General features: G+C 39.0%; 1 protein-coding gene across 1 annotated transcript in view; it reads left to right on the top strand.

The window, feature by feature from the left end:
* Positions 1-16731, top strand: part of LOC117525795 (voltage-dependent T-type calcium channel subunit alpha-1I-like) — a 364422-nt gene that overhangs the window by 258139 nt on the left and 89552 nt on the right. The window contains exons 18-20 of the mRNA XM_034187733.1: positions 2021-2121; positions 9048-9171; positions 9819-9887. Coding sequence (XP_034043624.1) covers positions 2021-2121; positions 9048-9171; positions 9819-9887 — 294 coding nt within the window. The remainder of the gene's footprint in view (positions 1-2020; positions 2122-9047; positions 9172-9818; positions 9888-16731) is intronic.

The raw sequence follows: 16731 nt of genomic DNA, 5'->3' as shown, positions 1-16731 counted from the left end.
TACTCAGCTCAATAGAGCTCTGACTCTTTGTCAGCCTGGCTACAGTGCTGAAAAGAAACCTGGGGTTGTTCTTATTTTCTTCAATTAGTGATGAGTAGAAAGATATCCTAGCTTTACGGAGGGCTTTTTTATAGAGCAACAGACTCTTTTTCCAGGCTAAGTGAAGATCTTCTAAATTAGTGAGACGCCATTTCCTCTCCAACTTACGGGTTATCTGCTTTAAGCTACGAGTTTGTGAGTTATACCACGGAGTCAGGCACTTCTGATTTAAAGCTCTCTTTTTCAGAGGAGCTACAGCATCCAAAGTTGTCTTCAATGAGGATGTAAAACTATTGACGAGATACTCTATCTCACTTACAGAGTTTAGGTAGCTACTCTGCACTGTGTTGGTATATGGCATTAGAGAACATAAAGAAGGAATCATATCCTTAAACCTAGTTACAGCGCTTTCTGAAAGACTTCTAGTGTAATGAAACTTATTCCCCACTGCTGGGTAGTCCATCAGAGTAAATGTAAATGTTATTAAGAAATGATCAGACAGAAGGGAGTTTTCAGGGAATACTGTCTTCTATTTCCATACCATAAGTCAGAACAAGATCTAAGATATGATTAAAGTGGTGGGTGGACTCATTTACATTTTGAGCAAAGCCAATAGAGTCTAATAATAGATTAAATGCAGTGTTGAGGCTGTCATTCTCAGCATCTGTGTGGATGTTAAAATCGCCCACTATAATTATCTTACCTGAGCTAAGCACTAAGTCAGACAAAAGGTCTGAAAATTCACAGAGAAACTCACAGTAACGACCAGGTGGACGATAGATAATAACAAATAAAACTGGTTTTTGGGACTTCCAATTTGGATGGACAAGACTAAGAGTCAAGCTTTCAAATGAATTAAAGCTCTGTCTGGGTTTTTGATTAATTAATAAGCTGGAATGGAAGATTGCTGATAATCCTCCCCCTCGGCCCGTGCTACGAGCGTTCTGACAGTTAGTGTGACTCGGGGGTGTTGACTCATTTAAACTAACATATTCATCCTGCTGTAACCAGGTTTCTGTAAGGCAGAATAAATCAATATGTTGATCAATTATTATATCATTTACCAACAGGGACTTAGAAGAGAGAGACCTAATGTTTAATAGACCACATTTAACTGTTTTAGTCTGTGGTGCAATTGAAGGTGCTATATTATTTTTTCTTTTTGAATTTTTATGCTTAAATAGATTTTTGCTGGTTAATGGTGGTCTTGGAGCAGACACCGTCTCTACGGGGATGGGGTAATGAGGGGATGGCAGGGGGAGAGAAGCTGCAGAGAGGTGTGTAAGACTACAACTCTGCTTCCTGGTCCCAACCCTGGATAGTCACGGTTTGGAGGATTTAAGAAAATTGGCCAGATTTCTAGAAATGAGAGCTGCTCCATCCAAAGTGGGATGGATGCCGTCTCTCCTAACAAGACCAGGTTTTCCCCAGAAGCTTTGCCAATTATCTATGAAGCCCAGCTCATTAATTTATGTGGCTACACTTATCAAGCTCAGGTCAGGGTCAGCGTTGATCCTGCTACTATAACACTGTAACCAGTATCACCTGCTGCATGGACGAGTGGCCAGCATCTAAAGCCCCGCGCCCGAGGTGTGTGGCATGACAGTTGTGAAAATTGTACTCTAACCAGTGTCCTAAACCAGTGCCTTAGGCACTAGGCCTTTTCAGAGGATGGTTGGGTGCCACTGGGTATCGATTTTGTGTAAAATGATTGGTTACGTAGGGAGACTAAGATGAGGAGGTTAATTTGCATTGTGAGGGAGTGTCACCTTTAACATTTTTTGCCTTATGACCCTTTATTCTACGTATGAACCAGCACATAGGTGCCTGAGTGCTGAGGATCCCAGGGGTTGGAGAAAACCAAGGGGATGCTCGCACTGCTCCTGACAGCAGCAGATATGCTGTCATCTGATCGGTTGTAATGAGCTGAAAAAAGACATCTTAACGACTTAACTTTTTATTCTTTTTTTTCTCCTTGTAGAGTCTGTGCTTCCGTATCCAGAAGATGATGGAGGTGTACAAACCAGACTGGTGTGAAACCAGAGAGGATTGGTCTGTCTATCTGTTCTCCCCTCAAAACAAGTACGTGAATAATTAAAATAAAAGCTGTCCACACAAACTAAACTGACTTTGTGCCATATGGATGATGTCTTTCATCCTCAAGGAGGCTGTTGTCAGTTTTTGGTTTAATGTCATCTTAATTTCTTGCATTTATATCACTCAAATCTTTCCTGATGAACTGTGTAAACCTGAATTTTTATGCACTGAAATAACCTTCACTGAGGATAAATCAGTGTCGGGTATTGTCTTGCAGCTGCATCACAAGCACTTGCGTTAAATAAAAAACAGCACAGGATAGAATTAGCTGTCGTCTTCTGAGCACTTTCAGCATGTGAGTGAAACTTTAAAGGTTCAAAATACTCCAGGGATATCGGCTTAAACATTAGGTCTCTCTCTTCTAAGTCCCTGTTGGTAAATGATATAATAATTGATCAACATATTGATTTATTCTGCCTAACAGAAACCTGGTTACAGCAGGATGAATATGTTAGTTTAAATGAGTCAACACCCCCGAGTCACACTAACTGTCAGAATGCTCGTAGCACGGGCCGGGGTGGAGGATTAGCAGCAATCTTCCATTCCAGCTTATTAATTAATCCAAAACCCAGACAGAGCTTTAATTCATTTGAAAGCTTGTCTCTTAGTCTTGTCCATCCAAATTGGAAGTCCCAAAAACCAGTTTTATTTGTTATTATCTATCGTCCACCTGGTCGTTACTGTGAGTTTCTCTGTGAATTTTCAGACCTTTTGTCTGACTTAGTGCTTAGCTCAGATAAGATAATTATAGTGGGCGATTTTAACATCCACACAGATGCTGAGAATGACAGCCTCAACACTGCATTTAATCTATTATTAGACTCTATTGGCTTTGCTCAAAAAGTAAATGAGTCCACCCACCACTTTAATCATATCTTAGATCTTGTTCTGACTTATGGTATGGAAATAGAAGACTTAACAGTATTCCCTGAAAACTCCCTTCTGTCTGATCATTTCTTAATAACATTTACATTTACTCTGATGGACTACCCAGCAGTGGGGAATAAGTTTCATTACACTAGAAGTCTTTCAGAAAGCGCTGTAACTAGGTTTAAGGATATGATTCCTTCTTTATGTTCTCTAATGCCATATACCAACACAGTGCAGAGTAGCTACCTAAACTCTGTAAGGGAGATAGGGTATCTCGTCAATAGTTTTACATCCTCATTGAAGACAACTTTGGATGCTGTAGCTCCTCTGAAAAAGAGAGCTTTAAATCAGAAGTGTCTGACTCCGTGGTATAACTCACAAACTCGTAGCTTAAAGCAGATAACCCGTAAGTTGGAGAGGAAATGGCGTCTCACTAATTTAGAAGATCTTCATTTAGCCTGGAAAAAGAGTCTGTTGCTCTATAACAAAGCCCTCCGTAAAGCTAGGACATCTTTCTACTCATCACTAATTGAAGAAAATAAGAACAACCCCAGGTTTCTTTTCAGCACTGTAGCCAGGCTGACAAAGAGTCAGAGCTCTATTGAGCTGAGTATTCCATTAACTTTAACTAGTAATGACTTCATGACTTTCTTTGCTAACAAAATTTTAACTATTAGAGAAAAAATTACTCATAACCATCCCAAAGACGTATCGTTATCTTTGGCTGCTTTCAGTGATGCCGGTATTTGGTTAGACTCTTTCTCTCCGATTGTTCTGTCTGAGTTATTCTCATTAGTTACTTCATCCAAACCATCAACATGTTTATTAGACCCCATTCCTACCAGGCTGCTCAAGGAAGCCCTACCATTATTTAATGCTTCGATCTTAAATATGATCAATCTATCTTTGTTAGTTGGCTATGTACCACAAGCTTTTAAGGTGGCAGTAATTAAACCATTACTTAAAAAGCCATCACTTGACCCAGCTATCTTAGCTAATTATAGGCCAATCTCCAACCTTCCTTTTCTCTCCAAAATTCTTGAAAGGGTAGTTGTAAAACAGCTAACTGATCATCTGCAGAGGAATGGTCTATTTGAAGAGTTTCAGTCAGGTTTTAGAATTCATCATAGTACAGAAACAGCATTAGTGAAGGTTACAAATGATCTTCTTATGGCCTCGGACAGTGGACTCATCTCTGTGCTTGTTCTGTTAGACCTCAGTGCTGCTTTTGATACTGTTGACCATAAAATTTTATTACAGAGATTAGAGCATGCCATAGGTATTAAAGGCACTGCGCTGCGGTGGTTTGAATCATATTTGTCTAATAGATTACAATTTGTTCATGTAAATGGGGAATCTTCTTCACAGACTAAAGTTAATTATGGAGTTCCACAAGGTTCTGTGCTAGGACCAATTTTATTCACTTTATACATGCTTCCCTTAGGCAGTATTATTAGATGGTATTGCTTAAATTTTCATTGTTACGCAGATGATACCCAGCTTTATCTATCCATGAAGCCAGAGGACACACACCAATTAGCTAAACTGCAGGATTGTCTTACAGACATAAAGACATGGATGACCTCTAATTTCCTGCTTTTAAACTCAGATAAAACTGAAGTTATTGTACTTGGCCCCACAAATCTTAGAAACATGGTGTCTAACCAGATCCTTACTCTGGATGGCATTACCCTGACCTCTAGTAATACTGTGAGAAATCTTGGAGTCATTTTTGATCAGGATATGTCATTCAAAGCGCATATTAAACAAATATGTAGGACTGCTTTTTTGCATTTACGCAATATCTCTAAAATCAGAAAGGTCTTGTCTCAGAGTGATGCTGAAAAACTAATTCATGCATTTATTTCCTCTAGGCTGGACTATTGTAATTCATTATTATCAGGTTGTCCTAAAGTTCCCTAAAAAGCCTTCAGTTAATTCAAAATGCTGCAGCTAGAGTACTGACGGGGACTAGAAGGAGAGAGCATATCTCACCCATATTGGCCTCTCTTCATTGGCTTCCTGTTAATTCTAGAATAGAATTTAAAATTCTTCTTCTTACTTATAAGGTTTGAATAATCAGGTCCCATCTTATCTTAGGGACCTCGTAGTACCATATCACCCCAATAGAGCGCTTCACTCTCAGACTGCAGGCTTACTTGTAGTTCCTAGGGTTTGTAAGAGTAGAATGGGAGGCAGAGCCTTCAGCTTTCAGGCTCCTCTCCTGTGGAACCAGCTCCCAATTCAGATCAGGGAGACAGACACCCTCTCTACTTTTAAGATTAGGCTTAAAACTTTCCTTTTTGCTAAAGCTTATAGTTAGGGCTGGATCAGGTGACCCTGAACCATCCCTTAGTTATGCTGCTATAGACGTAGACTGCTGGGGGGTTCCCATGATGCACTGTTTCTTTCTCTTTTGCTCTGTATGCACCACTCTGCATTTAATCATTAGTGATCGATCTCTGCTCGCCTCCACAGCATGTCTTTTTCCTGGTTCTCTCCCTCAGCCCCAACCAGTCCCAGCAGAAGACTGCCCCTCCCTGAGCCTGGTTCTGCTGGAGGTTTTTTCCTGTTAAAAGGGAGTTTTTCCTTCCCACTGTAGCCAAGTGCTTGCTCACAGGGGGTCGTTTTGACCGTTGGGGTTTTACATAATTATTGTATGGCCTTGCCTTACAATATAAAGCGCCTTGGGGCAACTGTTTGTTGTGATTTGGCGCTATATAAAAAAATTGATTGATTGATTGATTCTGGACCCGTATGCAGTTATTGCATTGTGCCGTGGAATCTGGATCCAGGTGAAGTCCCGGTGACGATGTGAATCATATATCTTTTGTTTTTTGAGCCCTGTGAGAAATCTCTGATTGCTGTTGTTGTTATTGTTAGTTTTGCTTTTGCTCATCTTAATATGGAAGTGTTGAGGCCACTATTGTCCACCATATAATTACATCACCACCCCATGTGAAGCTTTTATGAAGATTGCTCCATACAAATAGCTGTAAAATACTCAACTTTAGACCAGGTATGTCATGCAAATGCTTTCTGCTGCACCATGATAGCAATACACGAACACAGCACTTCACCAAGCCTTATTTTAAGATACACAAGCCTATGGCTGCATAGATAGCTGCATATACAACTGCCAGTTAAACAACATGGGTAAAATGACAAGTACATAATTTGGAAATTAGCTGCGCTGTGCGCTGCTTTGCATCGGGTATAAAATAGTTCCCAAATTCCCACTCGCATTCCGCTGTAAATTAAAAACAATTTTGCAGTCTGACACCTTGAATGGTTGGAATAATGATATGGAGGTTTGTGAGCTGTCGGAGCCACAGAGCCGCTGTGCACCGCACAGTGAGGCATCGAGACAAATGTCTGACAGTCAACACTTAATTTTACACTCAGCTATACTTAGAACAATGTATGTTAATCTCTCCTGCAAGACTTTTAATTGAAATGCAGATCTCACTGGAATGCCTTTTATTTCAGACTGAACCAGAAACATGCACAAATAGAATTCCGCAGTTGGTCTCATGAGTTGGTCTCATGAGTGTGTCTGTTGTGTTGGTACTTATAATTTGCTCTGGCAAAGTGGGATTATTTTAATCCACCTTTGGAAATCAAAAGTGGTAAAATGACTAAATGGACAAAGCGTTGAGAGTCTAAAAAGAGTGTTAAAAAAGCTGCCGGCTCTGTTTGGATAATGGAGCAGAACGGCGTGCTGTGTAGTCGATTTGTCTGATCACACAGAACAAACTGCTGTCTCCTGGTTCCACAAAGGCCTTGTTAAATTAATGGCTCTGTATGTTTCTTTCACGGCTCTTTTCTTTTTCTCCAGACAGTCTTATTGACTCGGAGTTGTGCACGAGCATATGTGTTGTGTTTTCCTGCAGCCTTCAATTCGTCGCTGGTAGAAACACCCCTGAAAGCAACACAAGAGAAGAATCACTCAGTCATCCCCTCACTTACTCACGAGATTCCCAGCACGCTGATAGCCGGACCCTGGGGCTCTGCTTTGGCACCCTGGCAGGTGCCATCTGTCAAGCAAGGCCTCGTCTCTAGTAGCGGCATTTGTGCTAGTATTGGGTCTTATCTGTGTGCGCGTGTGCGTGTGTGAGCATATGTGGCTCAGTGTACCGAAACAGAATTTCAGGAAGCAGATAAACAAAAGTAGATGCCAACATCAGAAGTTCAGCCGGGATAAGTATGATGCCTGCTCAGCCGCTGGTCGAGATGAAAATCAGGGTACGGGATTTGCCAGATTTATTTTGACAGATAAAGGAACAGAGTTACCAGATTTGTGGGGGATGCAGTCAGATTAGCACATTGATTTTGTCGCCCAGAAAGCAGGTGCAGGCGTTGCTGTATTGTGTTTGCTCTGCAGCGAGCAGATGCGATGAGACAGCGATTTCTCTCAGATGCTCCTTTTTGTCGTTGTTCGCTGTGGAGACGAGGATTAGACAGTTCCACAGGTATTCCCGATTTGTGTTCAGACAGTTTGTGCTGACTGTGTTTACAACACTAACAAAAGCAGGGAAAAAATCACAGCAGGAAGTGTCAACACTGCAGGGATTCTAACCTCCTGGTCATATTAGCTACAAGAGACAGAGGCAAAGCGACCAGCTGCCATTCATTTTCAGTCAGAGTGGGCATCAGTGACAAAAGTGGTCGCTATTGGACTGTGCTACAGCACCAGCTAGACGGGGCCAAAATAGATAAGAAGTATATTTTATGCAAATGCTGAGCGATGCAACACTTTGACTGCCAATCCGAATGAAGGCAGCTTGGCTACAGCGTGATGTTCAGGCAATTGGTTGCTTGAATGTTATAATCTGATAGCAGATACACTCCACAACAGCTGTATTTCTGTAGAAATCTCATGTGTTTGGCATTTTTCCTCACATTTTATAAACATTCATGAGAAATAAAAACTGCTTTTTAATTTATTTTCAATCCAAAAACCATTGTCAACAAATAATACTTCTGAAGTGATTTGTAAGACATCTTACCGAGATGTTATCAAGCTAATTATCAATGCAAGAAGATCACCTTGATACATGTTTTACTGAAACAAGTCAGTCAAACTTTTGTTCCATCAAGCAGTCAAGCATGGAAGAAAAACTCATAGTGTCAGTATCAGGTTCCCCCGTCCCTCACCAGCTGTCTGCACCCCTGCAACACCCATCAAATGACAAACACCAACTGGTTGTTACCCTCATTTGTGGCTAATCTGAAAAGAGGCTCATCCTGATATTTCTTTCATCCAATTAATGAATGGCTCTGAATGTGGAGGCGCTGAATGTGGTCAAAGGTTGCTGTTGGTTCCACAAACACGGTTCACAACTTGTGGGGATTGGGAGCTTCCCCTGTTTTTACACTGTATAGACTTCATTGACTCTTTTAAAAAGCAGCTGAAGACATTTTTATTCAGACAAGCTTTTAATTAATTTGTTGTTTTATGCTGTATTCTATTGTTTTATATAGTTGTGATATGTTATACTTTCATTGTGAAGCAGTTTGTGATTTTTATCTGTGAAAGTGCTACATAAATAAAATTTACTTACTTACTTATATACAAATTGCTGTAATTACAACATCGTTATTGTGATATTTTTGCAAAGTCAAGTGAATTAAATCTGACAGTCTGCAGTACAAGAAATATTGATTTTTTTATTTCAGCTTCATGGTGGTGTGCAAAGACAAATTATAAATATATATATATATAGAGAGAGAGAGAGAGAGAGAGAGAGAGAGAGAGAGAGAGAGAGAGAGAGAGAGAGAGAGAGAGAGAGAGAGAGAGAGCATTGCTGTCCAAATACTTATGGTCCTCATGTAAAGCTCTGAAAGCTTGAAATCATGCAGGATATTAGATACTAAATATTTTTTTTTTCTCTCACCAATAAGACCTTCTGTTTGTGGAATTGTCATTCATACGCACTCTCCACAATTTAGTTGAATGATTGTTTCATATTGGCCTCAATTATAAATTTGAACAAATCTTGCTTCTCCCTCCTCATTCAAATATTGTTTCTCTCCATCAGGTTCCGGGTGCTCTGTCAGTCCATTATTGCACATAAACTCTTTGACTACATTGTTTTGGTCTTCATTTTCCTCAACTGCATCACTGTGGCCTTGGAGAGACCAAAGATTCTTCAAGGCAGCCTGGTAAGACAATGGTTCAAATGTTTTAATGCAATGTGCTACAATCCAACGCTTCACCTGGTTTCATCCTTTACAGATGACATATTTTCAATAAGGATGAACTTTGATTTGGAAATTCACACAAAGTGCCCATTTATGCTGAGCCGCTACTTCATGCATTAACATTTTGTTAATTGCTATTTTATGCAGTTTGTTGGGGATTTTCTGATAGACTGGATTAAATAAAAGCATAAACAAGATGATAAAATAAAATTAATCTTATTATTGCACTACTGTAAAATGGCACTTTGCCCATTATCTTGTTCTAAGATGTGGTTAACCTCTGGCACCACATCTTTTCTCTTGATTAATGTACAGAAAGAAAGAAGCACTGAAGCATTCAAATTCAAGGACACCTTTTCCAGTTCATGAATACAGTGATTATTATGCACTCACGGCCACATTTTGCGAGCTTTATTTTATTTTATTTATTTATTTTTTTTGTGACACACAGGATACTTTGTCTCAGAACCTAATCAGAATATCCTTCTGCTGCATGTGACTCATTGGCAGTCAAGCTTTCTGTCAAGTTATTTTCTTCTGAACACTTTTTTTGGGGGGGGGTTGTTTGTTTTTTGGTCCATTCATAATTTTGTTCTTCTTTGTTGCAGGAAAGACTGTTACTCACCCTGTCCAACTACATCTTTACTGCCATCTTTGTTGCAGAGATGACGGTCAAGGTAAAACAAAAATTACCTGTTTTAATTCCATCACCTTTTTACTTTTCCTTTATTGTCCTTCACCATACAGTAGAAACGAGAAAAACCAAACATGTTGCATTTATCCTTTTGTTTGTATGTGTGATCAATAATCTTTTTGTCTATTTGAATCCAACTTGATTAAATTTGCATTTTTTTCTCAGTTGTATTCAAGCCTTGAATAGTTTTGTAGAAAAGGTTTGTGTGTGAGTTGGCGAATGTTTCTCCTTTCATGGGCTACTGCTGATAACTTTCATTCTCCTGAATGTTTTGCAGTAAAAGCATTTTAACATCAGATTTGTAGTCCTTTTTTTAATGGTAATGATGGAGATACAGTCCCTTCAAAAAGTATTGGAATATTTGGTATTTTACACATTTTAATTTGTTTATGGCATTTCAAATACAAAAAAACACAAAAAATACAAAAAAGTTACATTTCTACAATTATCTTACTTAAACTCAAATGTAAAGCAAATCTCTACAACTTGATATAAATTAATGAAAATTATAAAAGCCAAGATGATGTGTTGCATAAGTAATGACACGCTTTGGTGTAACACCTGTAAATAATCAGTTTTATTGCCAATTTCTTGAGACAAGTCAGCAGATGGATACATGAACATTTCCAAGCCAACAAATATGTGTTGGACTTTATTTACGTCAGTTATAAAGAAATACAAACAGTATGGCACTCTATGGTAAATCCATATGGAATAGACAGTTCTCAAAAATGTAGTGTATGTGCAAGAAGGAGAAGCGTGAGGAAAGCCACCAAGACAGCCAAACAACCCAGAAGAAGTAGGCTTCTGTGGCTGTGATTGGAAAAATTCTTCTGGGTTGTCTGGGTGTCTTGGTGGCTTTCCTCACTCTTCTCCTTCTTGCACAGTCACTCAGTTTTTGAGAACTGTCTGCTCCACACAGATTTACCATAGAGTGTCATACTGTTTGTATTTCTTCATAACTGATGTAATTAAATTCCAAGACATATTCAGTGACTTGGAAACGTTCATGCATCCAACCCCTGACTTGTCTGAAGAAAACTGGCAGTAAAACAGATTATTTACAGGTATTATACCAAAGTGTTCCATTACTTATGCCACCCATCATCTTGGCTTTTATATTTTTAATTAATTTATATCAAGTTGCAGAGATTTGGTTTCCATTTGAGTTTAAGGAAGATAATTTTTTTTATATATATATATATATATATATAATTTTTTTATTTTTTTTATTTTTTATTTTTTTGTATTTGAAATAGCATAAACAAATTCCAGTACTTTTTGGAGGACACTGTGTGCTTTTATAAATTTGACTCAAATATTCTACCATTTTTTGGGAAATCGTTTTGGATTATTATAAGTCCACAACACACTCTGTTCAATGTCTTATTGCTCCTTCCTTCTCATTGATCATCAGACTTCTCTTTTATCCACATATCCTGTTTGGATTTTTGTTTCTTATCCACCCTTTCTCTACTTTTCCTGACAAATGTGCAACTTCTAGTTTAATTTGTTGCATCTGTCCCATTATCAATGGGCAGATAGATAACGAAGTTAATTAGAAGAGTATCTCTCTTCAGCTGGCCTTTAGCTACTGCTGGACTTCCCATCAACAGACACGGATACACACAGTTTTGCACTAATCTTTTGTCCAGCACCCAGACAAGCATCTGTTACTAAGAGTTGAGGGTGTTTGTTTGCAAACCCTGGAGTGACATGATGGAAATACATTATAGTAGTACAGAGACAGATAGAAGAGCTGTGGTGGTGTTGTTCTGATCTGCTTTTTTGTAATCGTTTATCAATGTTCTTTACCCTCTTCGGGCCGCTCTCCCATTACCCATTTGTGATGCCTGACTTGCAACATTTCCGGTGCCAGATGCTATAATTGAATACCGAATCACAGGCTGACGTTGGGTGTAAGCAGTGATAAAAGTAGCGTCGTTCAAAAAAATTGTGATGGTGGGATGCATCATGATCCAAAACGATGAAAAGTGATTTGTACAGATCGGTGCTCATATCTTGTAAAAGTAGGTGACAGTGGACATCCATGCAGTCAGCAGGGCCGACCGTTCTGTGAACAGTAGCCTCCTTGTGATGTCCAGCATAAATCCCATGAAAAGCATGTTGCCTCTGAGCAGAAGACAGTTTTGATATGTACTAAAAGGATACATTTTAGCTGTGAGGAAAAGTGTGGAACTGTGCACAGACTAGCAGCATAGTGTGCATGCTTAAGGGGACTTGCCTGTACTGGGATGTATTCAGCAATAACCAGCAATATGCAATCATTGGTTACACTCATAAGAAATCGTATAATAACAGGAAATGTGAATTTTGCCTGATACATATTTTAATAAATGCCCAATTTTGGAATAAGGGCACTAAGTGGGGCCAAAAATCTGCAATGGGAGTCCACCCTTAGACTTAAATGTCATTGAATGCTGGCATGGTGCTCCAACAATGTGTGCTGAGCATTCATTGCCCCTCCACCTTGTTGCATTAATCTGTTGTTCCAGGCTGGTCAGCGTGGCAGCTCTCTGAGCATCGATTAAACAATGGCACTAATTACTGAGTGTCCTCTTGGACATGCGCTCACCACAGACGCTGCCTGTGTTCACCTCCTGAACACAGACACAAATACGGGCAACAACGATCAGTGCTTTCTGCTCACTGCCAGTCTGACCTTGAACATCAGACTAATTAGACACTCTGAGGACCAAACGGCACACACACACACATGGAAACACACATATTTGAATTCATGAACTAAGTCTGAAGTCAGGGTAGATTACTGTTCAGGTTTAGAGCAGGGTGTCCACCATCTGGAGGAATTTACACTGCATGAAAAGTTATTCCATCCTGATTAATCCAGCTGGGCAATAAAGTTGATTGAATTAACAGGCAGTCTGCTGGTATCCTCCCTCTTCTCTGGAGTAAGGATTTTTATCCACTGCATCTATCTACAAAAATCTGAAGGGTGATTCCACCGTGACTGACGTTACATTTGTAAGGAGTATGAGCCATTTCAACCAGTCTCACACTAAAAGTTGAAGCCATAAGTCCCTAATAATCTGTGTGGGCATAGTTAAGGTCTTGAGGTATTCAGGCAGGGAAGAAAAGATATCCAGTGATGCTTCTGCTTGTTATTTTATTTAATTTTATTTTTGTTTTATGGAAAATGGCAAAATGAGTATGACGGACATTACAAGAAAAAAGTCACATGTAAATTTCCTCAAACTTTATTTCACAATTCTCTGAAAATTAACAACGATTCATGATTGTGAACTCCAGATGCATAGAGCAAGTCGGCTTGCTAATGTACTGACTGCAGTAGAGAACAAATAGTGAGGCACGTGGCAACGCTGGCTTCAGGGGTGTGAAAAAGTTCATGTGACTGATGTTACATCTGGTTCATTAACATGACTTGCAAATAAAAATAAATGATTTCTGAAATGTTTACTGATTTGCTTAGGAAAAGATTAAATATCCAATTATTGACTACTTTATATCAAGTTACACACTTCCATGCACTTCTGGGTTTAAAAGGTTTTAGGAATGCCTGACCTTTGTAGAGATACATGTAAAAAATCACATGTAAAAATCTGGCAAAACTGACAGCCAACCAGTTTAACTAATCATTAGACAGTCAACATTCATATGGTAAGGGATATTTTCTATTGAATTCAACATGTATTGTAAAGTTGGGGGTTTTACAAACCTGTTGCATCCTTTTTCAGAATCTATTACTGAAAATAATTTTTGCCTGATCATGTCCTATTTTTCATGGAATTTGTGTGATCCTTAAATTTCTTAGGTCAGGGAAGCCAAAATAGTCTTTTCTACAAAATTAGTGACATACATACACTACCAGTCAAACATTTAGACACTCTTCCATTCAGTTGAAAGGAAAAGTGTGTCCATACTACTACTACTACTACTACTACTTCCTTCTTTCTCTTTGGATCTGATTCAAACTAATTTGTGCTCTCTGATCAGGGTTTTTCTTTGATATTTTGAGGCTTTCCATCAGTCTGTTTGAAGATGGATCCTAATGTTTGCAGGCTTGCCTGTTGCACCTCTGCAGAAGGCCAGCATATTGCCATTAAAATGCATTTATCCTTTAACACTGCTGCTAGACTCCGTCTTTCGGCCATATGAAGAAAAGCTGTAAGACGCTGAAGGTTTTATAAATTGATTCAGGGAGGTTTTTTTTTGGATGAAGCAGCATTAGCGGAGTCTTCATGTATGTGTCCTATCATGGCTACAGACATGACAAATGCTCTCTCCTTGTACCACGAGCTTTCTGTCTGCTGTTAGACACTCAGATTTTGTTAAGAGTAGCCTTAAAGGAGGGTGTCTGCCAGTTTGAAAATGATTACTGGGGAAATCTATGCAAGGAAATAAATAAGTGGTGTTCTTCAAAATCTCCTCTCTCTCAGCTTACTGCCTTTCAGCAAGACACTAAATCCCCAAAGTGCTTCATCAGAGCTACTCAGTGTCATGTTGTGGAACCACTTTGGGGGGGAAAAATAAAAAAAATAAAAAAATTGGAACAGTGTTAAAAAATATGCATGCTTTAAGAATATTATATAGTGTGTGTGTGTGTGTGTGTGTGTGTGTGTGTGTGTGTGTGTGTGTGTGTGTGTGTGTGTGTGTGTGTGTGTGTGTGTGTGTGTGTGTGTGTGTGTGGTTTAGTAAAATATGCTATATTGAGCTAAATATTTTGTACATTTTTCAGCAAATATGAAATATTTAGATGAGCATTTTTAAAATATTTTGCCAAATATTTACATACATCAACCTGAAATATTAATAGTATTAATTGTGTAGATGTGTGTCAATAAATATTTAAATTTGTATTTTAAATAGTTATTTTTATTATATATATATATATATATATATATATATATATATATATATATATATATATATATATATATATATATATATATATATATATATATATATATATATATATATATATATATATATATATATATAAACTTTTTGGGGGGGCAGAGTCATTATGGCAAAATACTGGATTGTTAATTGACACACATCACTTTCCAAACTGCACCTTTGACTAATGTCTTTGAACTGACAAGTATCATTTCACATTTAATTATGTTACTGCATAATGTACGTAATGTGAATTTATTTTTTATGTTAAACAGCACACACAGGAGACCATCAGGTTTTGATATCTTGTTGATTTGGACCTGCTATAGATTTCCTATGCATCATGTTTAATTTAAGCACCGTTTGATCTGCTTAATGGAGGCTCCACACTGTTCCAATAGTCTCCAAGTAGCTCCAGGGTGGAAAGCTGCTATTAATAACTGAGCTGATGTATTATAACTCACTCTGCAGCCATTCACAGCAGGACAAAAGACCTGTCATATAGACCGTGACAATGATGCGATGTGGTGCTGATTTCACCGGTGAGGACAGAAGAAACATTCTTTATCCACAGAGGGTTCTGGGACCTGGTTAGCTGTCAAATCAAACTGCCTCTTTCTAAAGAAAGCTCTGTGTATTTTTGCAAACTGGTTGTTTGTTTGGACTGTCACACACACACACACACACACAATGGGTTCCAGCCTTGGTTTGGGAAGTAACCTGCATTGGTCTAGCATCCTGACCAAGGGGATGCTACAGAATCTGTAGATAAACACTGGCACCAACAGGCCTCAGGGACTATATAGGAATACATCATTTGCATTCCAGGATGGAGTCATCTCTACCTTTTTCCAATATGATATTTTTCTGTAGAGAAGATGTCTCAGTGGCAGTTGGACTACCAATATGTAGACCCAAGTTTGATTCACAGTCAAGCTATCTGTCTTTGTACTTGGCCAAGACACTTCATCTGCATTGTCTCAGTCCACCCAGCTGTAATAATAAAAACCTTTTATTAAACCAGGGAGAAACCCATTGAGATTGAAACCTCTTTTCCAAGCTGTAGAAGATGATTGTCCATACAGCAAAGCTTGTCCTCTGCCTTTAACCCATCCTACATTTTATAGTAGTTAGACACACAAGCCTACCACTGGAAGCAGTTGGCAGCTGTGGTCTAGCAACTGAGGTCCAACTCCAGGTCTAGAGCAGTGAAAAGAGCGTGATGGTGGGAGAAAACCAGAATGCCCACAGAAAACACACATAGACACATGGACAAGATAGACATCTTGCTGTACTTCCCACTATTGCACCATGTACTGAATGGGTACCATTCTTTGCTGGGGAAATAACCTGTAATGGGCTGGTGTACCTCTGATGGGAAGTTGTAGACGCTAATCCGCTTCATGGTACGATCGATGTGATTATGCACCAGAATCAACGGGCCTTAGGACCAGTGATGCCGGTAATGCGTTACTTAGTAACGCGTTACTTAGTAACGCGTTACTCTAATCTGACCACTTTTTTTAGTAACGAGTAATCTAACGCGTTAATCTTTCCAAATCAGTAATCAGATTAAAGTTACTTCTCCATGTCACTGTGCGTTACTATTATTTTTCATTGTGGGTCGATAACAGCATTAAACTTGGTCTGTGGGCAGGAGGTCGGGGTTCGACTGAACTGCCCACTTTAAGCGAGCTGTGAGCTTTTAATCCGCGGTTTTTTGCAGCTGCTCGACTCGTCCTCACCTCTTAAAGCGCGGTGATCAGCACACCTGCACTGAACTTTACAAAGACATTTTTATACTTTTTTTCCTCCTTTATTTAGAGCTGAGCTGAGCCGCTCTGTATCTGGTCGTTAAAAACAGCTGATCCTCCACTACGCGTCAACAACTAACACTATTTTCCACTCAAATGCACCTAAACTCTCTT

This window comes from Thalassophryne amazonica, chromosome 15, assembly GCF_902500255.1.
Source record: "Thalassophryne amazonica chromosome 15, fThaAma1.1, whole genome shotgun sequence".
In the NCBI taxonomy this organism is placed as follows: Eukaryota; Metazoa; Chordata; class Actinopteri; order Batrachoidiformes; family Batrachoididae; genus Thalassophryne; species Thalassophryne amazonica.
This window is presented reverse-complemented; position numbering and strand designations above follow the sequence as displayed.